Source organism: Gouania willdenowi, chromosome 19 (genome assembly GCF_900634775.1).
Source record: "Gouania willdenowi chromosome 19, fGouWil2.1, whole genome shotgun sequence".
In the NCBI taxonomy this organism is placed as follows: Eukaryota; Metazoa; Chordata; class Actinopteri; order Blenniiformes; family Gobiesocidae; genus Gouania; species Gouania willdenowi.
Genome location: NC_041062.1, coordinates 6,607,812 through 6,634,248, shown reverse-complemented (window position 1 = coordinate 6,634,248; position 26,437 = coordinate 6,607,812). Strand labels below are relative to the sequence as shown.

The following is a 26,437-nucleotide window of genomic DNA, read 5'->3' as shown; positions in this document are numbered from 1 at the left end:
AATCGCTAACTGTGGATGCGTAAAAGCGTCAGATTATGTCTGATATTAATCCATTGGATGGGATGATAAACAGACAGCGCAAACAGTTTCCCTTTATTACAGCACACACGTTTTTCTATTCAAGTAGACGTATTTACTGCACCAACAAGGTCGTTTTATAAGAGAACTGATTGGTCAGGAGGCGGGGCTTTCTTACTGGCTAAGATCCTAGCCAGAACAAAACCTGGCGCTGACCAGGTTTGTCGTTCAGCCTAAGTTACCATGGTGATTTAGCTCCGTAAGACGTTATCGAGCTTCGTGGGACAGCACACACTGATTAAATCCTGGAAGTTAGAGCAAAGTTATGCTTTGTGGCGTACCCCAAAATGGACTGCAAGAACTCACAAAATATTGGGAAAATGCATAAAGACACAATGAAAATACACAAAATGACTATTCCCAAACATACAAAATTTAGAGAAATGCACAAAAGGTCAACACAAATATACAATTGTCACTAAAAACAAACGACGACTACATATATAAACAAAAACAACTGAAAAACATACAAAACAACTCAAAATATACAAAACGACACTGTAAATACATAAAATTACACAATATTTTGTATCATTTGTTTTTTCACATATATTTAAAGGTGTAGACAGGTGTCTTTTATACAGATAAGTTCTAAACAAGTGGAGGATAGAAAAGCTTCTTCAAAAATAAGTAACAGGTCTGTGAGAGACAGAATTCTTGCTCCTTTGTAGTTGCCAAATACTCATTTCACACAAGAATTTACAAAAGAATTATTTAAAAATCACATGTGATTTCCTGGATATTTTTTTTCACATTGTGTCTGTCACAGTTGTACCTATGATGAAAATTACAGACCTCGTCATTATAAATGGGACAACTTGCACAATGGGTGGCTGCAAAATACCTTTTTTTGCCCCACTGTATTCTGATTATTTGTATTTAATCCTTGTTCTTGTGTTAATATATTTTTTCTTTTACTTTTTTAATCATGTATGTATCTTTTGTTAGTGTTTTTTTTTTCATCTTGTTGTAATTTCTACTGGGAGCCGCTGTAAAAAAAAGTAATATTATTATTATTATTATTATTATTATTATTATTATTATTATTATTATTATTATTAATAATAATAATAATAATAATAATATTATTATTATTATTATTATTATTATTATTACCTCTACACCATGAAAGATTTCATAAAATTTTGGAGTGTGTGTGTGTGTGTGTGTGTGTGTGTGTGTGTGTGTGTGTGTGTGTGTGTGTGTGTGTGTGTGTGTGTGATTTAGTTACAGTTACAGTTAGTGATTCACTAGAGAACATTCCAACCTTCTACTACTGCAGAAAAACCTGGACCACTATAATAATCATAATAATAATAATAATAATCATCATTTTATAATAACATATCATTTTGTATTTTATTCAATTGTATTTCAGTCATACTTCAACAATCTTTTATCAATATGTTTCGCTTTAATATATACCACAGGATGTTACACATTATACATTTTATTTTGAAGGTCCGTGTTAATGGTTTCCCTCTAACTATCAGACTTTGTTATTTAGTTATTTAATCTCAGTGCTGAACTGATGGAGATCCGTGTTTATGAAGCCAATTTAAAACAACAAATTTGTATTTTGCCTTAAAGTAATAAAGCTAATTATTAGCTTTGCTTGTTTTTGCTTAAGGGAAAAAGAAACAAAGATTTGTCCTTTACTTCCTCAAATCCTTTTCCTGCCTCATGCATCAGGAAAAAAGGAAACATTCAGCATTTTAGGGGAATTTGCTTCCTGGCACAGGATTTAAGGTACAATCACAGCTCAGCATATCCTATTGTTGTCCTCTGGCCTTTGGAATTGAAAGGTTGCCTCTATACTGTATATTTAAGTGCTGTGACATTGAAGAATGACATATTGTCTCAGGGCTTCCTAAAGGATGGAATACATTACTAACAATCTCTATAAAGCTCTCTGTGTTCACACAAAAAGATAGTTTGTTACTATATAAAGTACATGTTTCTGTGCAGCCAACATTTATCATTAATCATTTATCATTTAAAATTTACATTTAACATTTAGATTTAACAATTAGATTTAGATTTAATGTTTAGATTTAACATTTGGATTTAGATTTGACATTTGGATTTAGATTTGACATTTGGTTTTAACATTTATCATTTAGATTCATATTCAACATTTATCAATTAAGATTTACATTTAATATTTAGATTTAACAATTACATTTAGGTTTAACATTTAGATTAAGATTTAACATTTAAAATGTATCATTTAAAATGTATCATTTAAAATGTATCATTTAAAATGTATCATTTAAAATGTATATTCAATGTTTAAATTTAACAATTAGATTTACATTAAACATTTAGATTTAGATTTAACATTTGGATTTGACATTTATCATTTGGATTTGACATTTATCATTTGGATTTGACATTTATCATTTGGATTTGACATTTATCATTTAGATTTAGATTCAACATTCATCAATTAACATTTACATTTAACATTTAGATTTAACAATTAGATTAAGATTTAACATTGACATTATATTTTTACAAGAGAAAAAAAAAAAAACAGTGACTTTTTGATTCAACATTTAACAATTAGATTTAGATTTAGATTGGCACCGGCAGACCTCTCGATTTCTCGATCCTGAAATAGGATAAAGCCGCTCTGAAAATGGATGGATGGATTTTGATTTAACATTTAGATTTATCATCCATACATCCTTTTTCAGACCCGCTTGTTCCTGTTTTTACGGGCCGTGGGGGTCCATAGTAAATGTCCATAGGAGCATTTATTCCTATGGGCAATTTAGAGACTCCAGTCAACCTAACCCATGCAGCACGGGGAGAACATGCAAACTCCACACAGAAAGGACCTAAGTGTCCACCTCAGGGCTTGAACCCAGGGCCTTCTTGCTGTGAGGCGGACGTGCTAACCACTAGTGTGCCTTAGATTTAACAATGACATTATATTTATATCACAAATTTCACAAATATTGATGGAAATCTGGTCAAAAGTAACATAAAACATTTACATACATTTTTTAAACGTGCTTTGTTGCTAAATGTTGCAAAAAGCTTCTGTTTATTTTAGCATGCGGCGCCCCATACATTATTACACGGTAGAAAAAATAGGCAAAGTAAATACTTTGTTTTGCGTGAGAGAAAATGATGGATGCAAGAACTATTAAAAACATTAAAACTCCACACACTCATTAGTGAATTCACTGATGGAAGTAATGAAAAGAGCCTCCAAAAGTAGATAATGTCCTTCTTTTCTGATGAAAACACACTAATGTGTACATACAGGTTATATCCATGAGCACTAAGTGAAACAAAGTGAGACAAAGATCCCATTGTAAGGTATTTTCTATTAACAGGGAGACAAGGTCACAGTCCTTCATCTTATTGCTATTATCGCTAGTGCTGAACGGTGCCTGCAGCTCACTTCAGACTTTCCTCCACTTATTGGACACAATGAGAATGGTTAAAGACTGTCCTGGATGGGGAATGCTTTGTAACGTGCAAAAAAAAAAAATATATATATATATATATATATTGAAGAAATGAAAGTACATCAGCAGCACTTCATCATGCAGCGAGAGGATCTTCTGCATCCCATTACCTCCAGCATTCTGGAGAGCAATGGCAATTTGCAGTTAAGTGAAAATAAGATAACTTTGACAAACTGCATACATTAGAAAGTTTGGGTTTTACACGAGAGGGTATCATGTAATTTGAGGGGGGTTCTGCTCACATTATGGCAGGTTTTTATTTCAGCAACCGTCACTTATAATTAGGTAGCAGAGTGGAAATAAAACTACTGACAGGCAGGGGAAAAGGAAAAAAAGGTTTGCAAGAGTGCTATGAAATGCACATTTTGCCTGTTCTATGTCTCTCCAGCCTCCTATATTCCTTTACATATATATTTATTTATCTATATTGCTCAGCAGGATGAAAAACATTGCAACAAATAAAGATATATATTCTTTTTTGGAGTGTATTGTAGTGATTTTATTCTGTTCTTGGAAAGCTGTAAGTGCTATTAGATCTACTCAACCTTTCACTGCACTTTTTTCCTGAAGATGTTTTCAAGCTCCACAAGGACGCCTCTGCTCGAGTGCGATTAGTAGTTCTCTCAGTGCTTTTGATGTTTTCTAAACCACCAGCACCAAACCTAATTTTCTTCTTCTTCTGTTATTTGATGGCTAGACTACAACAACAAAAAATATGCACATTTTTGTTGTTAATATGTCACAAAATGTCACTATCTGTCAATTTCTCTTGACTTCTGGATTCACTTCTCATTCTCGCTTCTCTCTCGATTTGAGCATTTTTGTTGTCATATTGTGTTTTTAGTGTATTTTTGTTAGCGTTTCGTATATTTTTGGAGTGATTTTGTGTATTTTAAATCAGTGATTCTCAACTGGTGGGTCTGGACCCAAAAGTGGGTCGCAGACCTGTCACTGGTTGGGACACGGACAGCTGGTCAAAATTAAATTAATACTTAATATCGCTCATGTTGGACTTGTCTTTTATTTTGAAAGAAACGTTTCTTTTGACAGGGGTGCTGTGAAATGCATGTTACACGGGAATATACTGTATATACATTTATGTTTAAATTATGTGTGTTTTTAACAGCTATTTTAGAAAAAAATTATTTGATTGGTTGAATTCTAAAAAAAAAAAACTGGGTCACAATTTAATGACCGTGGTAAAATGTGGGTCACAGGGTGAGACCAGTTGAGAACCCCTGTTTTAAATAACTCCAAAAACACACAAAATGATGGAACCAAAAAAAAAAAAAAAAAAGATTTGAAAAACACACAACATGACTTCAAAAATAAACAAAATGATGGAATAATACACTCAATAACAGCAAAAATACACAAAATGACTCCAAAAACACACAAATTCACTTGAAAAACATGCAAAATCACAGAACGACACTGAAAATACACAAAATGACACCAAAGATACACACAAAAACACCAAAAACCTATGAAATGACTCAATATAATAACATACAACGCCATTTTTTTCCTTACAATCACATTTTTGCTGCCCCTGCTGTGATACAAGTTTCCCACCTTTGGATTAACACATACTGTATAAGCTCTTGTTGAGCCCTTTAACAGTAACTTGGCTCATCAAAAAAAAAAAAAAAAAAAAAAAATATATATATATATATATATATATATATATATATATATACACACATATATTACATTTAGTCTTACAAGAATTTTCTCCAGTTTTTGGTTAAAGACGTAGCGACCCTGCGTGACAGTGAGTACGTATATACGTCAATTTGGTTACAACTTTTGTCATCCTGTGTGTAAAGTGTTTTCGTATAGTCAATGAGTCAATGAATAACCATATTTGAACATTGTCACTGTATCAATACATGAAGAACCTGAGGTTTTTTGAATTTATAAAAAGCAATCCAGCTGTGGCTACTTTAACATCAGTATATTTACAGTATATGATGACCATGAAATAAACATAAAAACAGAAATACAGGCTTTATTTTCATCCATTTTCACAGTGTTATTATTTGTAGCGTTATTTCCATACATTTTGAACATTGAAAGCACTGGATGTAGAGGATTCATCTCCTGCTGCAGCCTCTGATCATTTAGATGTTGCTCCTGTGCAGAAGTTTATTCAACACTCTCTGGAAACACACAAACAGTGATGGCATTAGATTATCATAGACCATGTTTAATCAGTGGCCAAATACCGACCAGTTTGGTCTCAAGTAAGCCACAGATTTCAGCATTTCCACATGTAAATCAAATGATTGTCTCTGGTCTTTGGAGAGAGCAGACGTGTTTTCATTCGCTCCGATAACATGACTTTGGCTACAGCTGGCTACAGCTGGCTACAACTGAACAGCCTGAAAAATTGGGCCCAAGACTGAAGTAAAATGGTGAAAAAACCGCAGGGAGGCACTTCAGAACCCAATTCGGGTTCGGAAGAGGTCAAGGAGATGATACGCGAGGGTCTACGAAACCTATCTGCCGAGATAAAGTCGTTGGAAAAGACGCTGGAAAACTCACTGGAAAACATACAAAGCGAAGCAAAGGTACTGGAAGAAAAGAATGAAAGAAATGCTGAAGAGATAAAATTGTTGAACGCCAGGGTTGAACAGCTGGAACAAAAGGAAAGAGAGAAAGATGTCATCATCACAGGCCTAAAGATAAAACCCAGGAGTTACGCGAGTGACGAAGAAACAAAATCGATTGAACAACAGGTCATTGACTACCTGGAGTCGAAGGACATTGTCCTGAACCCTGACAACATCAACTCCTGTCATCTCCTGCCAAAGAAAAATGATAACAGAGCTGTAAAAATAACCTTCACGAATATGAAATTTAAAGGAGAACTACTGAAGCAAGGAAATAAACTGAAGGGAACGAAGATGTACATCAATGAAAACCTGACGAAACAAAATGCAAGCACTGCATGGAAGGCACGCCAAATAAAAAAAGGAGGAAAAATTGTGAGGACATGGACAAGAAACTGCAAGATTTATATCACACCACTGGGAGAAGAGAACAGAAAACCAATCCTCATCAAAACGATGGAAGACTTGGGAAAATACGAAGGATCCACCTAAACAACAACATTACTGATGGTAATCATGGATATGGACCCAGATCTCTATAAACACTGGAAACAAAACTCAGACTGTGATTATTTTACGGAGACTGAATTAAATGTGGAAACCAAGAGTAAAAAAGGTCTGTCATTTATTCATTTCAATTGATAGGTGGTGGGGTGATTAAGGATTACATTAAATTTAAATTCAAAGTGTTTATTGTCATATGTGCAGTTAGAAACACGTTTTCCTGTACAATGAAATTACTACCTTGCTTATGAACTAAGATATAATACAATGAAATTACTACCTTGCTTATGAACTAAGATATAATAATGTGTTTATACAAGTTAAATCTAACAGTGGAAAATACAACACTGCCAATAGAACTAACAACAGCTGGATTAACCTTGATGTAGAGACAAAACAAGCTGCAAACTTGTGTCCAAAAGAGACATTCCCGAGTGGTGACATTATGGATGAAAAGGGAAAAACCTTCCAAACACCTTCGAAAGAGGAACTATTCTTGAACTGGAGGAATGCTAACAACGTCTGGCAGGGAACAAGGCCAACACGAACAACGATAGAGAGGAGGAGGAATAAAAACAAGACAACACTGACTACAGATGAGAATACACAAAAAAAGGACTGTTCAGAACAACTCAAGAATGTTTGACCAGAGAGACATGTAAACCCATGTAAATTTGCGATGGTAAAACAGGGGACGGGACCCAGATAAGCAAACTGCTTCTCTCGTCTCCTTTTTCGGCATGTACAAAAAAAAAAAAAAAAAAAAATGTAAAAAAAAAAAAGTGAATGTAACCATGTCGGAAATAAACTGAATAAAAATAAATAAATGTGTGTCTATAAATTAGGTAAGAACAATAAACGACAGGTATCAGTTACTACAGAATCTTTACTTTAAAATATTTAGATTTTTTGGTGGGGAGGGGCATCCATAAAGTCAGCAAAATGATGGTTCATTGTTCTATGAATCTGTGATAACCACATTTCTCTGAATCTCATTCACTGTTATAAGTTTATTATTACTTGCGCCATAGCATATAGTCATCTTAAAGATGTAAACCCTTGTTTTTATCGGAAATAAAATTAGGTTGAAAGTGACCAAAAATTGTGGAAAATGTGGTGAAATGAGATTTTAAAAACCACAGAAATTGATTAACGGTTGCAAATTGGAGTGGCCAAAAATGGACAGAAAAAGTGGTAAAAAGGGTTCAAAGTGTCAATATTGGAACAATTATTTTAAACTGACAAATAATGGGCATGATAAACCATGAATGTGGTTCAATTGGCAAAAATAAGCATGAAATATGGTGAAAAGATCAGGTTTAAAGTGATAATCATGTGGAAAAATGGTGGAAAGGGCTTATAAGTGCAGAAAATGTATCGAAAGTGGAAAAAAATTTGCAGAAAAGGAATTGAATTTTGATGGAGAAGTGGCAGAAATGGGAATGATATAGAAGAAATGCATTAAAAGGAGCAAAAATGTGCCAAGAAAAAGTGTTTAGTGTTGTTGCAGTTTCTTGAAGGCATCTGGCGATCCTCTCCCAGTGTCTTGTGACCCCAAAAAGGGTTCTGACCCCAAGGTTGAAAACCACTGCCATAACGGGCCGGATTCGGGCCCCGGGCCTTGAGTTTGACACGTGCATTAGATAAATGGTGTGTGTGTGTGTGTGTGGGTGTGGGTTTGTGCATGTGTGTCCTCTCTCAGCCACTGAGAGCCTTTTGTTGGTGGGTGAACACTGGCCTCATACACCCACACAATGACACTGTTCACGGCTCCTCTCATAATGAACGCAATGGGACGAACCAATCCTACACAGTTCTTTATAGAGGTCAAAATACAGGACGTGCTGGTGTAGAACCAAACATACATACATACATACATACATACATACATACACCAAGTGTCTCAGATTGTCATCCTTTTAATAAGACAGACAACAGCTACATCTAGAGGAAAAATGATTGTATTGCTGTGAGTGCAAATAAAAAAAAAATACTCCAAATATCTATCTTTTTATCTTTATCACATGCACACACACACGCACACGCCCCAGGACAGGGGTGTCAAACATATTTTAGTTCAGGTGCCAAATACAAACCATTTTGATCTCAAGTGGGCTGAATATTTATTCAGTTTCAACATTAATGTGTCCTCAATTTGTACTTCCACGCAAAAATAGTATGTAAAGTATGTAAGGCACAGACAATATCCAAACAAAAGTGACAAAAATCAGTCTCTGCATGTGCCAAATTGTTAAAACAATTAAATAAAAACATGTTTTCTAAAAATAATTTTGATTTTTTTTTTTTTTTTCAATATATAAAGCATTTTTTAAGATCATTTTCTACATAATTTGTAATAAAGATTTATAATTTAGGGCAGTTTCATATATTTAGTTTGCTTTAACCTTCATTTACTGTATATGGAACAAATCATTTTAGCTTAAAGTGAAATTCATATTTACATTGAGCCAAAACAATCACTTTACCTCAATGAACGTAAACAGTTGGCAGGGATTAAAAAAAAGGATTAAAATGAAAATGTTTTTTTTTACATTGAGTCAAAGAAAAAACATTAGATTGATTTACCTTAATTTTTTTAAGTCCAACCAATGTTTTACTTTTTTTAATTGCAGGATCTTTACCTTAACATATTATTAAAAAAAAAAAAGACAAAAATAATCTTGCTGGAATTATTAAGCGAAAGCCAAGGAAACATCAAACAACATCAAAGCTATCAGCAGACACCTCTGACGAGGACTGGCAGTTGACAGTCGAAACATGTCAGGAGATCAAAGTACATTTCCTAGGGAACAGTTGTCTGAATAAATGAAACCTTAACATATAATCTTTACTTTAATAGTTTTGTGACCATTTTCTTTTTAAGTTGGTAAAATTTTGTGGAATTATTGAAGAAAAATGGATGGATTTTGCAAAATAAATTAGAGTTCTTTTATATTGTGGAGTTTTACTAAATGTAAGTGTTTGAAGGGACTGAGATATCTGAATTAGTTGGAAATATACATGAGGATTGAAATAGAAATAGAAATTCCTACTGAGAAAGTGGTGGGTTTCCATTTGCTGAATTGTATATATAATTAATTTATTTTAAATGCATTTCCTTTTATCTCTGTTGTGCATAGATTTCTTTGTTTTCTGGGTGTTCTGATTCAAGGAATTACATCCACAAACTTAAATAAGTGGAAAAATTTAGTTTTAAAAGCTCAAACATACACATGATTTAATAAGACGAGGATGAAACCAGATAAAGACATCCATTTCAGCTCTTCTTCATTCATCCCTGTGATGTATATCTGGTAGCTTTTGTGTTTAACTAATGAGTGCACAAGGTTGTACGTTTTACTTCAGCAGAGAAACAACCCCAATCTTTTCTTTTATAAAAAAGCTTGGTTTTTGTCATTCTGACATCCACTCCAAACTTGTTTATTCAGTAACTCTATTATCGATCCAACCATCCTTTTAAATACACATTTTAAACTGCTACTCAATTTAAATAAGATAGAGAAAAGAAAAAGCAGCGACATTGAGAAACCTTTTAGTTTGGATCAAAATGGACTGCAAGAACTCACAAAATATTGGGAAATTGCATAAAGAAACAATGAAAAAACACAAAATGACTAGTCCCAAACAGACAAAATTGCAGAGAAATGCACAAAAAGGTCAACACAAATATACAATTGTCACTAAAAACAAAGGACGACTAAATATATTAACAAAACCAACTGAAAAACATACAAAACAACACTGGAAATATACAAAATATACCAAAAATACATAAATAACTCCAAATATCACAAAATGAATCCCCAAAACAAAGGAAAAATGCACACAATTTCAACAAAAAAATAAACAAATTGTCTCTAAAAAACACACGACGACTACAAATACACACAAAACAACTGAAAATATACAAAACAACACTGTAAATACATAAAATATACCGGAAATACAAAAATCAACACAAAAAATCTACATCAGTAAATCCAAATCAATCCCTAAAAACAAAGAAAAAATGCTCAAAAGGTCAACAAAAATATACAAATTTAATCTAAAAACACACACAACCACTACAAATATACAGAAATTTAAGTGAAAAATATAAAATGACATCAAAAATACACAAAAGAGACCGACAATACAAACATAAAATACAAATGAATGACTCCAAAAACAGAACATTACAACAAAAATACACAAAATTACTAATTTTTTATGAGATAAAGACTTAAAGTGACTAATCCATTGGAAACAGATTTAACATTTTAGATCATTTAATGGATACATTTGTTAAAGTGCTCTTATTTGGGGGGCAATTTTTTTTTTTGGTAAGATTTGTCATATCTAAAGGAAGATTCTGTGCTATGATTTTATTTTTGAAGGATTTCAGGAGTATACGACAGTAAAGCTATAGAGTCCATCCTAGTTTTGCCAAAAGTTGAATAGATTATACCTTTTTGAAAAGGTCAACCCGCTGTCTATTGCTCAGACAAATCTTTCTCCTCCTGTCTTCATCTCTTTTCCTCTTCACCTCTGCTGGCATTCTGTAACAGAATTAATGACCTTAGGTGCATATACGGCAATGAAGGCCAGCGGTATAGGAGACAGTGAAATAATTTAAATGTAAAGAGGAGAAGAAAGAAAGAAAGAAAGAAAAAAAAAAAAAAAAGAAAGAAAGAAAAAGAGCGAGAGAGCATTTCAAATAGAACTCACTGCTTTGGTCTGAGCTGAAACTCTTTCCCAGTAATGGCTCCGTCTCGGGATCTGAAAAGGTTATCTGAAAAAACACAAGCATGTCCACACATGCAATGAAGAAGAAGAAACACCAAAAAAGAACCCTTTTGCATTCTAATGAGATTTAAAGCTTATTTTGTCCAAAAACAACCATCCAATTTTAAAATTCAAACTCCCTTAGACTTCACAAAATCAACTCTGCATGATGTGTCATCAATGGACAAATATAAATCAATATTTATTTATGCTAGTAATCTATTTCCCACTGGTGCAGTTTGGTCTTACAGCCAGTAGAGGGCAGAAAACACTGTGCCACAAAGCTGAAGCTTTTATTATTTACTGTAAAAGCCCTGCTTGGCACTTTGAATGAAAACCTAATCACTCAAAAATACTTCAAAAACTTAATAACATCAGAAGGTCAAAGAAATATTTCAATACAAATATAACGTGTGCAATCAGTCTATTTCTATTCAATAGAGAAACTTACTCATTCACAACACACAGCCATCTGTGGTTGTTGATTTTCTTATAAACCATATTCATTATTATGCCTTCCCAGTCGATCAGTTTGAATGAAAGTGTGAATAAAGATACGTTTCAGGTAATAATTTGATTTCTGCTCTCATGAAAAGATCTTTTTCCACCAATAATTTCACAAAAAGTTGTTGTTTGCAGTGATTTTCTGCAAGTAAAGTTAACTAAAGTAAGCACTATGGGGTAATTACCTGTACTGGGTTGTCCAACTCTGTGTGTTTTTGAAGGGTTTAGGAATAGAGATGGGCGATATTATTGGCCCACCGATATTATCGGCCGATATTTGACAAAAAATGTCATATCGGTTGAAACTGTACGGAAGCAGATTAGGGCCAACTTTGATAGAGGAAATCATTTTTGGGCAAATGAAGAATACAGTCGAAATGTAGAGAAAAAAGTTGGAAATTTTGAAAATAAAGTTGAAATTTTGAAAATGAACTCAAAATACAATATTTTGATATAAGTCAAAGGTTTGCTAATAAAGTCAAGGAAGCTGACTAGGGCCAATTCACCATACGACAACAAACAGCAGATCGTGGCCGTCTACAAAATGCCGTGTATCGATGACTGTGTTAAACTATACTTCAAAGTTGGGTTTAATAACAAAGAGATTATTTCTCCTTTAGCTCATAAACATAGTGTTTTAATCTCTTTAAGGACTTTGAACAGATATTGGCAAAAACATAATCTGTTCAGAAGGAAAAAACAGTCAAGTTTGGAAGAGGTGGAGCATTCAGTCCTTCTGTGGCTATTGAGGAGCTACGGAAACAGATTAGGGTCAGATTTGATGGAGAATTGGCCCTAGTCAGCTTCCGTGAATATGACTTTATTAGCAAACTTTTGACTTTTATCACGATATTGTATTTTGAGTTCATTTTCAAAATTTCAACTTTACTCGTGACATTATAATTTAACTTTATTCTCTTTATTTTCACTTTAATCTTTATTATATTATCTTATATTTCAACTTTGTTCTCGACATTTCGACTTCATTCTCGATTTGCCCCAAATTACTTTCTCAATCAAAAATGGCCCTAATCCACTTCTGTAAAACTGGTATTGGTTTTTCTACCGATATTTTGAAAATGTGCTGTTGTTTAAAACAATGATTATAAAAAGGAATGTTGCAATTTTTCTATGAGTGACGTAAACATAGTTTTCTTATTTTGCAAAGATGATGTTTTATACCAAACACATCCAGTGGGACGTCACATTGAAATAGGCTTAACATGTTAACTTCATTGAGTGATATACTGTATCATGAGAGCAAAAATTAGGATGGGAAAAGGTGTCTATGTATGTATCGATATTGGTAAATATCGAACATTGGCAAAAAGCTCATATCAAACATCTCTATTTAGCAATAATTGCAGCTAAAATGACAATGTTATGGAGAAGTAAAATAATTGCTGTGGCAGCTGCTCTGTTACCTTTAGGAGAAGCCGATTGGTCGCTGTGGGCTTTTCTCTGGCTGAGTGCAGCATCTGTCCGTGACACATCCCTCCTTTCTCGTGCTTTTCGCTCCAGCTCTCGTATTCTGCCCTGAGATCGACTGATGAAGTCTGGTCTGAACTTCTCCAACGCTTGCTGGAAGAGTCACATCTCTGATATCTCAACACTATTATCTTTAGAGTTATTGTTTCAATGTTTTATTAGTGATTATGCAGGAAGCATCCTCACTAATAATATCTGTTTTTTTCTTCTGCCTGAGAATCTTGGAGTGTTTCAACTCCTTCAGTGTTTGACCAATTTTGACAAAATGTGTCAACAATTCAAGATTTTTCACTTAATTTTTCTGTTAAAAATGTCCCCATTCATTTCGATTGGGAATTTCAGCGTTTAAAGATTTAAAGGCTTCAACTTTTAACTTTTAATACATTCAGCTGTCTGATGGTTGTGCTAGGCTAATGCTAATGCTAAGCAAATGCTAACTATAGGGTAATGCTAACTAATGCTATTGCTAGGTTAATGCTAAACTAATATTAATGCTAGGCTAATTTTAATACTAGGTTAAAGTTATTGCTCGATTAATGCTATTGTTAGGCTAATACTAATAGTAGGCTAATGTTAATATTATTTTAATGTTAGGCTAATGTTAATGCTAGGCTAATGCTATGTTTGCAAATATTACCTAAATATTAATGCTAATGCTAGGCTAATGCTATGTTTGCAAATATTACCTAAATATTAATGCTAATGCTAGGCTAATGTTAATGTGAGGCTAATACTTGCTAATGTTTTTGCTAGGTTGATGCTAAACTAATGTTAATGCTCAGCTAATGTCAATACTAGGTTAATACTAGCTAATGTTATTGCTAGGTTAATGCTAATGTTCGGCTAATATTAATGTTAGGCTAATGCTAATGTTCGGCTAATATTAATGTTAGGCTAATGCTAATATTATTTTAATGTTAGGCTAATGTTAATGCTAGGTTAATGCTAATGTTTGCAAATGATACCTAATACTGGCTAACACTAGTTAGAGCTAATGCTAATCCTCTCTACCTAGTTCTGCTGGAGATTTCTTCCTAAAAAAAATTTGAAATGCCGTTAAATGCTTGTTCATGTGTACCTTGTTGGGTTCTTTCTTTCTTACTACGGACTTCATATTTTGTTAGGCGCACTGATATGACTTTGGTGTAATTTGCGGTATATAAATGAAGTTGAATTGAATTGGGTTGAATTAATGCTAGCTAATGATAGATAATGCTAGTTAATGCTAATGTTAGTTCAATGTTAGGCTAATGCTAGATAATGCTAATATTAATGCTAAGCTAATGTTAATGCTAAGCTAATGTTAGTGCTAAGCTAATGTTAATGCTAATGCTACCTAATACTAGGCTAATAGCAATGCTAGGCTAATGTTGATGCAGTGTTCAATGACGAGGGCCAGTGCCTGCATTCTCACTTGCATTTTCTTAAAGAAATGCAAATATTTTATTGAGTTGTTGTTATTTTGTTGTTGCATGAACTAACCTGTAGAGAAACCGGATCAGGTGGCTGATCATCATCATCTGAACAAAGTGGAACAAAGCCTGCTTCAGTGCAGCGTTGATCTGATTTGATGCTTTTCATCTCATCTGTCACAACAGTAGCAAAAGGAAACCAAACAATTGATGTTTTATTTACAACTTTCTTCACCTCACTTCACCCAGTTCTACCAAATCCCTATGGGCTCGACATGCTAAGAGGCTTCTTTGATTGAATAGGCACTACTGTCGCTATGTGACAACCAAACACAACAAACACTTTGATTTAAGCAGAGGTGAGAAATAAAGGTAAACAAGGCAGCTCCATTTTTAGCTCCTCAGAATAGAAATAAAACATTTTATTTGGGTTATATTTGAAGGTGATTGAGAAAAAAGGCAATACCAGTATTTCCCTGTGTCGTCACAGTCGGGTAATTCTTCACATCTCCATTTGGTGTTTTCTTCTTCATGCTAAGTTCCCGCTGGAGTTTGATGTTGGCAATAATCGCTGCTGCATTGAGGGCCAGCACCTCCTCTGGAGACTGATTGGAGTTTGGATCTGAAATATAGGCCAGCTTTTGTTGTAAGTGAAGAAACAAACATGAACAAACACTAGGACAACAGTTTACAATACCGATTTCTGGCATCAGCTTCATTTAAATGCTGATTGTGTTAAACAATGACTTGTAATTAATCAAAAAAACTTTAATGATTGCGATTAAAGATGATTAATTATTCTGTAAGACTTCCAAGACGACTGTGCAGTAGCTCAGCAGAAAAAGGCCTTATTTGCTTTATTTTACTCATTTGCCTGAAGCTTTGTATTTTCAAAGGTATTTTACTGACCAGATGTAATAATGATATATGGAGGCACATCATATAACAACATCTATTGTTTCGTGCTTGTCAACACAATTTTCTAATTTTCTTCATACTGCTTGTAACAAATTTCAAACTCATGTATTTTAGTTGGAAGTTATTTCGTGCTCCCCACAATGATTTTCAAATGTCAATATGTCACTGTACAAAGAAGGAGTTTAATTGTATTTAATTTCTGAACCTTATTTACAGCTGAATCAAACATTTTATTAAGGGTTAGGGAAATCTGTTCCAATTGAAATACAGTACATCTGTTTGAAATTTGGTCCAAGCAGCACAAAAACATTTAGAAAAATGTGTTGGTATGCACAAAACAATAGAAAGATCGATTTACAGTTTCACAACTACTGTTAATTTTGTTGACTAAAAGTTTTCGTCATAGTCGACTATATTTTTTTAAGTGACAATAACTCGACTATCACTACTTAAAAAAATACATGAGAACAAAAACTAGCAAATTATGAAATCCAATCAGAACTCATGGGATCATGTGTTCTTACGCATTGATCACATGGTACCTGTCTGTGTGTATTTACAAACATTGATACCATCAAATAACAGGTTGATCAATGGTAAATAAATCATACTACTGTAACTGAAATAATCATGATGACAAAATGTTGCATTATAGGCAAAAGACAATGACTAAAATGTAAATACTGTTAAAATAAAGGCAGTGGCTATCCGTACGGTTGCCGTATCAATATACCGACATTCTATTCGTACGCAGCGCCCCTCATTGGCCAGTTTAGGTCACGTGACTAAGACTAAACCTAACCGTAAAACCTAACCTTAACCTTAACCCTTAAACTTGTTGCGATAAAGGGTTATAACCTAACCTAACCCCAACCCTAAACCTAACCTTAAACCTAAGACGCTACGTATGTGTACTTCGGTAAATGTACCAATAGCACCGGGGGTTGACACTTTCTAACATAAACTCTGTTCAGCAGTTGTTGAAGTAACTCAAAATTCTGACTTTAATTTGTCATTATGTCTCCGATCTTTCAAAGAAATCAGATTCTATAGTTTTTCAGTTTTATGAAGTAATTTTCATTAAATCCAAGAATCATGTTATATGTGGAGAAGGAAAAAGGAAGATAGTATCAACTTGGAAAGGAGCAGGATTTTACTTTTGGGTTTTACAAATTATTGAGTTGGTAAAAATGAAAACTTTACATTGACTTGCCTTCATTTGAAGTTGGACTAATGTAAAACATCGAATTGAGAACAATTCATTTATAAAAAACCATGTCAATTAAATTATTTGTGTTGATCTAACTTATTAACCTAATTCATTTAGGTGTTACCAATGGATACAATTTAACTAAGTTTGTCCAACTATTTCCTTTTTTTAGTGTTGGCTGTCATATAACAACAGAGCTGAACTTGAGTTGCACTTAAGTCAGTTTAAAATGTCCCTAAGGCTTTTTCAATACACACTTATCTTGATAAGACAAACAAACTCACCACTAATGAATTTAGACTGTTGGACTCCAAAGGGAATGCAAAATTCAATCAGAAAGACCAGAGTTCAGATTAACTAGAGTTCCAGTCTTTTAGGTGTAAATTAGTTTTTCTCTGCTCCACTTTTTTGCTCTAGTTATGCAAAACTCTACAAGTCTATTCAAAAATTACTTTGAAATGTAACCAACAAATAAACACATTGGAAACATGCTCCCCCCTCAGGATATTTGCACCTCAAACATGAAACTGCTGCCATGTGACCATATATTAGCTTTGTGCATGAACAGGAAGCAATAGGCAGCACGTAACCTGTTATTATCCAAAAATAAACCTCCTTCTATAATATGCATTCACCTGATATGTGCAAAAATAAAATAAAATGGCATGCCAGACTTTGCTGCACGACAGAAACTGATTTCTAAGCTTCTCTCGAACAAATCCGAACACTTTATTGTTCTTGGCAGCTGGTGATTTCCCGGCTTACCCTGTGCTGCCACTGGAAAGTGGGACTGTGTTAGATTATGCACGCATGCAAAGAGATGCGTGGGAAAAAATGGAAGAAGGTGGAAATGAAAAAAACATGCCAAGGTGCTGATGAAGCCTTTGTGTCTACACAGTGTGACGTGACATCAGTCCATTTATCTTGTCTAAAGTGTCAGCTGCACTCAGCACAGCAGCAATCATCCTAATGAAATTAAATACTGCACATCAATAAGACAATAAAGGTGGAACACAGTTTCAAACCATCATGGCTGTGGAATAACTTTGAGCCAGAGCACACAAATGGCACGGGGAAAGTATATTTAGACTGTGCCATCCTTTGAAAATGTAGATCAGAGACTGAGGGAGAGTGTTTGCTGACAAGTAGATTGTCAAAGTGGGACAGAGAAACCCACCCGGTGCCTTGATGAGCGTTAGACAGGGGGACATCCTCCTCATTGCATTCCCTGGGGGTGAAAACATTTTTTCTTTTCTTCCATTTAGTTCAATGGTGTCAGCCACTGGCTCAACTTCTTTTTTTGATGATTTTTTAGTGTGGATAAAACTACTACCAGGGTTCACAAAGTTGCCAGGGGCGTCTACCAAATGCCCAGAGCTTAATCTCCTAGTAGCTGGTCGTGTCTTGATCTCCATGTTTGTCTCAGTATGTCCCATCAGGTTGCCATAGCAGCTCAATGGTCTGCGAGGTCTGTCCGATGTTGGTCCACCAACCTTTGGAGAAACATCTGAGGAATCACGTGCTGTAACCGATTTAGGGCTATTCACAAAAAGACACAATGTGGATCTGTGTAGGGTTCCGTTTGTTGTGACTGCATTTTGTGGTCCTGAATGCAGTCGATCGTTTGAAGGCTCTGTTTTTCTCTGCCATTGGTTGTCCAGACTCAAGCGTCTGATTGGGCCTTCTGTGTAGCTGTGTCTGTTCTCTGGGTTTTTGGGACCTTTCTTGGGTGGTCTGTAGCTTTCCCTGTGCTCGGTCACCTTGATAATCATGGCTTTCCTTCTGTGAACCGCTGTTTCCAATGGACTACCCGCTTGTGATATTCCTGCCATACCTGTGTCCCGTACAGTTTTTGAGATGACCCTACTCTCTGTCACTTTCAAGATAGTGGCCTTCCTATGTGTCGTTCCCTGACTGGAGTTCTGGTGCATAGACTGGTTATCGAGGGTAGGAGAAGGAGATCGGCTTGAGGTACAGGAACCAGGAAGACTCGCAGATTTAGTGACCTTTCTGGAAGAGATGGTGATGGAGGAGATGCCGCTTGTCGCCACAGCTGAGGTTGTTTGTATGTGTGAGGGCTGTGTCCATGTGTCCATCCCACTAAGGGGAAGTGTTGCCCTCAAGGGCTGAACAACCCTTGTCCTTTGCAATGTGATGTTTGTCCCACACGTCCCTGTGGGGTTTGTTCCTTCTGGTGGAGTGGGCGATCCAATGAAAGCAGCAGAATCCGTGCAATATGGAGAGGATTGCTTGAGGGTTGCAGTGCTGGTTGTATCCTTCAGTGGGGAACTTGTGCTGGAGTCTGCGTTGTTCCTTTTGGGATGGACATTGGACTTCTTGCTGCCGGGGAAAGGGAACAGCCTGCTGGTGTTCCACCCTCTCTTCAATGCTTGCCAGCTCACAAGTCGTCCTTTTGCGTCAACACCAGAATGATGCCCTTCCGTCACCTACAACATGTGGATCAGAGAGATTGTGTTTGATGAAACCTTGCACCTACACTTCAGTTATTTGTTCTTGTGGTAATCCTAAAAGTTTTATCATCGATCACAGCTACAAATATGATGCTTTTCACAGCTAATGCCAACTTAAGATGAAGTCTTCAAGTGTGAAACGTACAAAACAGAGCATAACCCCATTTAATGTGACATGAGACATTGACAATATGACATCTTTTTAAAGCCATATTTCAGCAGCAAGTCAGCTGTCTTGTCTTTCTTCAGGGCTTTGCTGTTTGTTCTTCAGTCAGATGACTCTCCCCATGCCTGACACACTGAATGCCCCGCCACCAGCAATAGAAGGAATGGAAGCCCAAGCAAGCTCACAGCGTGACTTATCCCTCACAGAATAACAATGAGACTCTATCTTCTATAGCAGCTGAAGGGCGAAAAAAAAAAAAAGAAGGGAAGTGACTCTAGTCGTGGTGCTACAGGGTTCTAATGGTGTTTATGAAGCATGGGAGAGCACTGACGCATCCCTTATGCCTTCATGATTTCTCATTTATCACATCTTTGTATTTCTACGCTACTTTTAAGGATTCAATTTTCCAATACTTACACCTTATAATACATTTCTGTTGAGAAAAATTATCCAACACATTGAATTTTAATTTTAATTCCAATCACAGGCAGTTGGGTTGTTTTTTTGTTGGAGTTGCTGCCATCTTCAAATCAATGTTTCAGTGCAAATAAATAACATTTGGTGATTTTATCTCCTTTGAATAGACAATAATGTCATTGAGTCCACGTGGAAGCAGTTTTTTAAAGAACAGACACATGCAGTACAAGCAGAGGCACACATTTTGAACAACAGACACAGATGCTGGTGTCAGTGATAGATAGATAGATAGATAGATAGATAGATAGATAGATAAGGCAAAATGTAATACCCAATATCAAAAGATACCATCAAGTCAAGCTTTTACTCTAACAAATGTAAAATTCAGATCTCAGTTACCTGTTTATCATCCGAAGATACTGGATTATGTGTCTGCCACGTCTTCACACCCAAAGCACTCGTACTGCTGCGACTCTTCTCCAACTCACCGTCTGTACGTGTCAGGACAAAACAGCGTTAGACTCTTATAACAACAAACACTCCGTCACTGCTTTTGACATATACAAACACACATCAGGTTGTCTCTCTGGCTCCATGTTGACAGTGTCAATAATGAACATCCTAGGCTCAGCAAAGCACCAACCCACTGCTGTCACTTTTCGGCTTTACACAGGAAGGCCAAGGAGTACTGAATGATATGCTATTGCTGCGTTGACTGCTTGTCTGGCTGCATTTCCACCTGCTGCTGCCGTTACCAAGGCAACAGGCTCTCACTTTGGGATAGCCATTGAATGCTGTGCAGATGCTTTCATTTTAAAGGGAATGTGCAAATTGCAGTACTTTGTACAAGCAGCCAAGTGTCTCTTTTGAACCCCCCCACACATCGGACAACCGTTCAGGTCTCATTATGGAGAGCTTTAATGCTCCCCTGGAAAGAGCTCCTCCTATTACCTCTACAAGCTGAGGTCAAATTACCATTATTGTCGATCAACAGCTGACCTCAGAATCCTGAAGGGAAGTTAAAGACACAAAGCCATATGGCAAATACTGCAGATAGAGCCCACTTTCCCTCACTGTTCGTATGGTATTATCACAGGAGATGTTTGGCAACCTGTTTAGACATGAATACTTGTTAACATCAGGACATTTGGTTTTTCAAAAAATGTGTTGCATACTGACATACTACCATACTCTTATTAAGTCTGATGTCAAAATGAGTATGTAGTACGTTCACTTTAGATGGTATAAAAAAATTGAGTACACGAAAAATAACCAGATGTTTTTCAGGACATTTTTTTTAAGTATGCATGGTGGGCACATCATGCAACCGCCCCATGATGCATTACGAGCGAAATGTTAAATGGTAATAACACTTTAAAAAAAAAAGGTATTTTTTGTCTTTTATGTTTGCTCACCCATGAACAAACCACTTACAGTCACATGACCCTTAAACTACAGCACAGTTTTAACATTACTGTGTTGCAGTTTTCAATATCAGTCCCTGCAGGATCTTCACTTAAGAAATTCTGGATTTTGTAATCAATTGTTGTGTAAATATTTGTGAGAAATTGCAAGATTCTATGAAAAGTTTTTGATTTCTTACCATCATTTACAATCAAAAATAATGGATTTATGTGCTATAAGTGTGGGAAAACTTTGAGCCCCTAAAAATATTGTGGAGTTTCATTGAATTTGTGAAATTGAGATATCTACAACTGAATTATTTGGTAATTTATGCAAACATGTATGTTTTCTCTATCATTTTTACTCTCTTTTATGGGCCAAATTGGATGCTCTAAAGGGCCAGATTTGGCCCCCGGGCCTTGAGTTTGACACATGCTGTGAATAATGAGAGGTGAATCTATTTCAGTGTATCGATGCATTAAGTAGATTTCCTTTTTTTGTGTGTGTGTTTGCTTAAAGCTCATTCCTTACCATGATATTCAATGTATAAACAAGGAAAAGGTTGAAAGATCAAAACACTGATCCAACCCAGGCAGAGCATGACTGCATTGATTAAAGATTAACACAGTGCCTCCTCCAATCAGTCTGCATCTCTGCTTATCAGCCACTGTCTGGCTTCCACTCCACCTCTTTTCATCAGCCTATAAGGATAAGTAAAGCCTGTGTCTCTCGCCTGTTGTGCCAGTGCCAGAGTACCATTGTGCAGAAGTGGGGACAAGTTGTACTTGAAAATTACTTTGTTTTGAGGGGGAATGTTGCTCAAATTATTCAGTCAGTCCATGTGGAGCGTTTGGAAGAAGAAGGCAGGCACAGCATTTCTGCAAAGACCTGATTAGAGGCAGGTAAACTCCGTGGGAAGTCATCCTTGAAATAAGCTCTTGTTCTCTAAATCTTCTCTACGTGGGCCCTGCAGTCACCCCGTGGTCGTGTATATTAAAACACTGATCGAGCACGGAGCATCTTTTTTTGAAAGGATACATTTCTGTGACCTTTTTTTCAGGGGCGGGGGGTAGATTTGTTTTGTCTTTGACTTTTAGTTGTAACCTTTAACATAATGGTTAGACATCCATAACTGTTTCCGACTGGAAAGTTTTCAGCTTGTGTTGTGATACCCACAACCAAAAATACTGGATGGTAACATACCCTGTGTTATGAGTGTTCCTTGAGTCCTTTGAAACATCGGCGTAATCGGCTGTTTCAGTTTTACCTGCAAACACAAAACCCTTGCAAAATATTACCAGGCCTGCAAAATGGCATTGTATTTAATGTGTTGTATGTGAAACTGTTAGTAAAATAGCTGATATATAATTGTAAGTCCAGTTAAATAAAGTAGTTTTAGTATGTTGTGATGTTTGACTATTTTAACTAAATGATAAACTTATTTCCAATTCTGAATGTTTTTCAATGCAGACTGAAAAATGTAAATTTTGGGTACTCAATCTTGGGGTCAAGATCCCATTTGGGGTAGCGAGACACTGGTAGGGGCTCTCGTCAAGAAACAGAATAATTTTTTGAACAATTTAAGTCCATTTTTGCTTATTTTTACCCTTTTTCTGCAACGACACCAAACTATTTTCACCACTATTTCTTGCAATATTTTTGCTCCTTTTAATGCATTTTTGCAACATTACTCCCATTTCAGCCACTACTCCATCAAATTCCAATGCCTTTCCTGCACATTTTTTCCACTTTCAAGACACTTACAGTGTAAACCATTTCCACCACTTTTCCCACCAAATGTTGCACCATATTTCATGCTTTCATATTTTAGCCAATTTAAACACAGTCATTGTTTGTCATGCCCATTATTTGCCAGTTTAAGCTAATTGTTCCTACTTTTCAAATGACAATATGTTTGTACTGTATGTCTTCCTCACTATTGTTTTCCATATACTTTTTATTACTATAGAAAAATTTTTTTCCTGATACTTTGCGCAACAGACTTATTCATATTTCACCTACCAGGGTACCTCAGTGTACAATATACTAAAGATACTACTTTCTTTGCACGTTTTCATAATTTTAACGTCGTTATAATGCAGTTTACTAACAATACTGACGCCAAATGGTTATACTGACTCTGAGGATTAAGACTAAGGGTTATACTTACTCAGTTTATGCATCCTCACTTCATCTAGTTTTATTACTTTCTCATATCTGGCAAATTCAAATGACACTTCTGATCTATGTGCATTGACGATCATCCTCATCTGGTACAAAGCTCAATCTCTGCCTCCACAGCTTCACATGAGTCATAAACCTTTTGAAAACGCAGTGAGTTCGTACAGAGTAAGCTGTTTCAGAGGAGCCAAGGCATTTTGCCCTCTCTCCCGGGCAACAGACTTGACTACAAATGGACCTCTGTGGAGCTTTTACTCTGTCTAGCCTGGCACAAAGCACTGCCACCTTCATCACACATCAGTACATTTCAGTTAGGCAGAGCTTAAGAAAGGCTCAGACGTCCACGGCAAAGACATTAATACCAATATTTTCATTGATTAGGAACCCTAACAAGTTAACCAAGAGATGAGAAACTAATTGGATGATAGATAATATCGTTTAGTGTATTTTTGTTTAGCTGATTTAAGATAGAGGTCAAAACCGACGTGTTATTATGAGAGATGCTAACAGAAAGCTAACACAAGAGGAGGGTTACATGGGATTATTAATAAAAGCTCTCCAGTACTTGTGATTAATTGAATTTGAACTTTAGTAATTGCATTTGACTTTCAGTGGAAAAATAATAATTGTAATTTCAATTGTAATTTGGAAAAATGCTGGTCACCGTACTCATAATTGAGTAGTAATTGAACATGGATAATTGAAGATGTAATTGTAATTGAAAAATGTAATTGGCCCCAACCCTGATTCATGCAACCACTAAAAATAAATACATTTTCACATCGTAATTCAAAAGCTATAATCAAGCAAATGTCGCGTAGCTGAGGTAGCATTTCTTACCTGGTCCAAAAACTGGTTTTGTTTGGAAGTATCAGCCACCATCACTTTTCTCTGGACTGGCAGCCAACCAGTTTGGACTGGAGCTAGATCACTCACTTGAGCTCTTTCTTTCCTCGGAGTTTGTAAGAAATGAGCTCGCTCCCAGCTTCCTCTTTGTCTTGGAGGGCAGAAAAACCCAGTTCTGAGAGAATCCTGACTGCTGAAAGAACTCTCACAAAGACTTGAAGTATCATACAGGGATGAACTCCTGCACTTCTGTTTCCAAACATGTCCTGATGGATCTTTGTTCTGAACGGCTCTTGTTTGATCGTTTAAATACGGAGCTTTGTTGTCAACAGGCGTTTTAATCTTGCTTTGCATTGTCTGTAGGTGCTCCAACCAGGTGGCCAGATGCCTTCCTTCGATGGCGCTTTGGGGTCTAGGGCGACGTGATGGCTGAGAAACACTAGTTGGTCTCTCCCTCTCTGTCTCTGATATGAAACTGTCCCAGTGGGACTCGTCTCCTGATCTTCTCCAGACTGGAGATCTCCTGAAGGTAGCAGATGGAGTGCGGAGAGCCATGTCTCTGTAGCTCAGGTAACAGTTGACAGACGTCTTGTATGGGGGTCGGTATCGTAGGGGTATTAATGACAATCCCTTGACCGAACAGCACCACTCGCCATCAGGTATGGCAGGGATGGAATCAGTTGTTTGAACAACATGCCTGGTAGTCCTTTATTACCTGTATAAAGACGACAAACTCTTAGTTTTCTCTTGGTTAAATTCAGGGTTGACTGGTCTTTGTTAGTCATGCTTTATCGATCAATTATTGAGTCAGTTCTCACCTTTTCTTTTATTGGTTGGTTTAGATCTTTAAATATGAAAAACAAAAATGTCTTTTCGAGAGATGAGTCAGCGTCTGGAGCAAAATAATGCTTGTGACTCAGGAACCTCGTCAGGGTCTGTTTAATAGTCCATCATGTCAGATAACTCACATCCTACATCAACAATTTGAGCTTCTCCCAATGATCAAAACCAACTTTCACTTACTTTCACTAAACATTATTATTTCTGGTCATAAATCTTGCCACGGTTCCCGTTGGTGACCCCTGCTCTAAGTATAGTTAAATGTATTAACTCTAAAACTGAGAAAAAAACCAGCATTGTTCTCTGCTTTCAGTTGCTACTTACCAATAACCAATGAATTATCCGATCACCACTTTGACTCCAGCGTCTTCTGTCCAGTTCAACTCTCTTCCGTACCAGTGGGTAGCGTCTCCAGTCAGGAACGTTGACGTGAGTGGTGCCTTCTTGAACAAAGACTTACACAGCAAAAAGAGTATCCAACACAGAGAGGGAGATAGGAAGATATACAGAAATGGGTGGGGTGAAGAGAAGTCACTTGTTGATGCAATGCAATCATATTACAAGGCTTTTATTTGTATGAAAAACATCGTCAAAAGTCTTTTTTTAGATTATTAAATTATATATTTATATTGACATTTATACCTTTTTAGCTGTGAAAACAGAAAAGTGCACAACATTTCCCTTTTTCTTTGCCGATTATATGATACTGTGTGACTGATGCGGACATTGCAAGCTAAAAACAGCTTTAGACCCCTTAAAAATGTATACATTTTTAAAGTTTTTTCTTGTATGTAGGTAGCACCTTATACTCTGCTCTCATCTTGTTTTCAAGCTAATGCATATAACTCGATTTCAACTATGTAACTGTTACCATTCATATCAGCATTTATAATAATGACCAAACCATTAATACAGGAAAGAACCATAACTTTTGGGTGTTTTTGTTGTCATTTTGTGCATGTTCTCCCATTTTGTGTATTTTTATGTTGTATTTTTACAGTTTTTTTGTAGTTTTATGTATTTTTTGTTGTCATCTTGTGTGATGGAATCCTTTTGTGTATTGTATTTGTGCTATTTGTGTGTATATCTATAATGTTTTGTGTATTTCTATGTTAT

The 26,437-nt window shown here is 35.9% G+C and overlaps 1 protein-coding gene across 1 annotated transcript; it reads right to left on the bottom strand.

Moving 5' to 3' along the window:
- Window positions 1-5,551: 5,551 nt before the first annotated feature.
- c19h10orf90 (chromosome 19 C10orf90 homolog) lies at window positions 5,552-25,771 on the bottom strand. The gene is made up of 11 exons (XM_028475388.1): window positions 25,646-25,771; window positions 24,476-25,196; window positions 22,658-22,721; window positions 20,450-20,541; window positions 18,174-19,443; window positions 15,335-15,490; window positions 14,939-15,042; window positions 13,393-13,549; window positions 11,408-11,471; window positions 11,148-11,238; window positions 5,552-5,722 (listed from the first exon to the last, which is right to left on the bottom strand). Exons 2-11 carry the CDS (start codon window positions 25,034-25,036, stop codon window positions 5,684-5,686), a joined length of 2,598 nt encoding a protein of 865 aa, XP_028331189.1. The 5' UTR covers window positions 25,037-25,196; window positions 25,646-25,771; the 3' UTR covers window positions 5,552-5,683.
- Between the last annotated feature and the right edge of the window lie 666 nt (window positions 25,772-26,437).

Coding starts and splice junctions, on each gene's coding strand:
- c19h10orf90 (XM_028475388.1), bottom strand. CDS start 25,036: ATGGCTCTCCGCACTCCATCTGCTACCTTCAGGAGATCTCCAGTCTGG. Junction 19,444..20,449: donor TATCTTCGGATGATAAACAG/GTAACTGAGATC, acceptor CACATGTTGTAG/GTGACGGAAGGGCATCATTC. Junction 15,491..18,173: donor AACGCTCATCAAGGCACCGG/GTGGGTTTCTCT, acceptor CCTATATTTCAG/ATCCAAACTCCAATCAGTCT.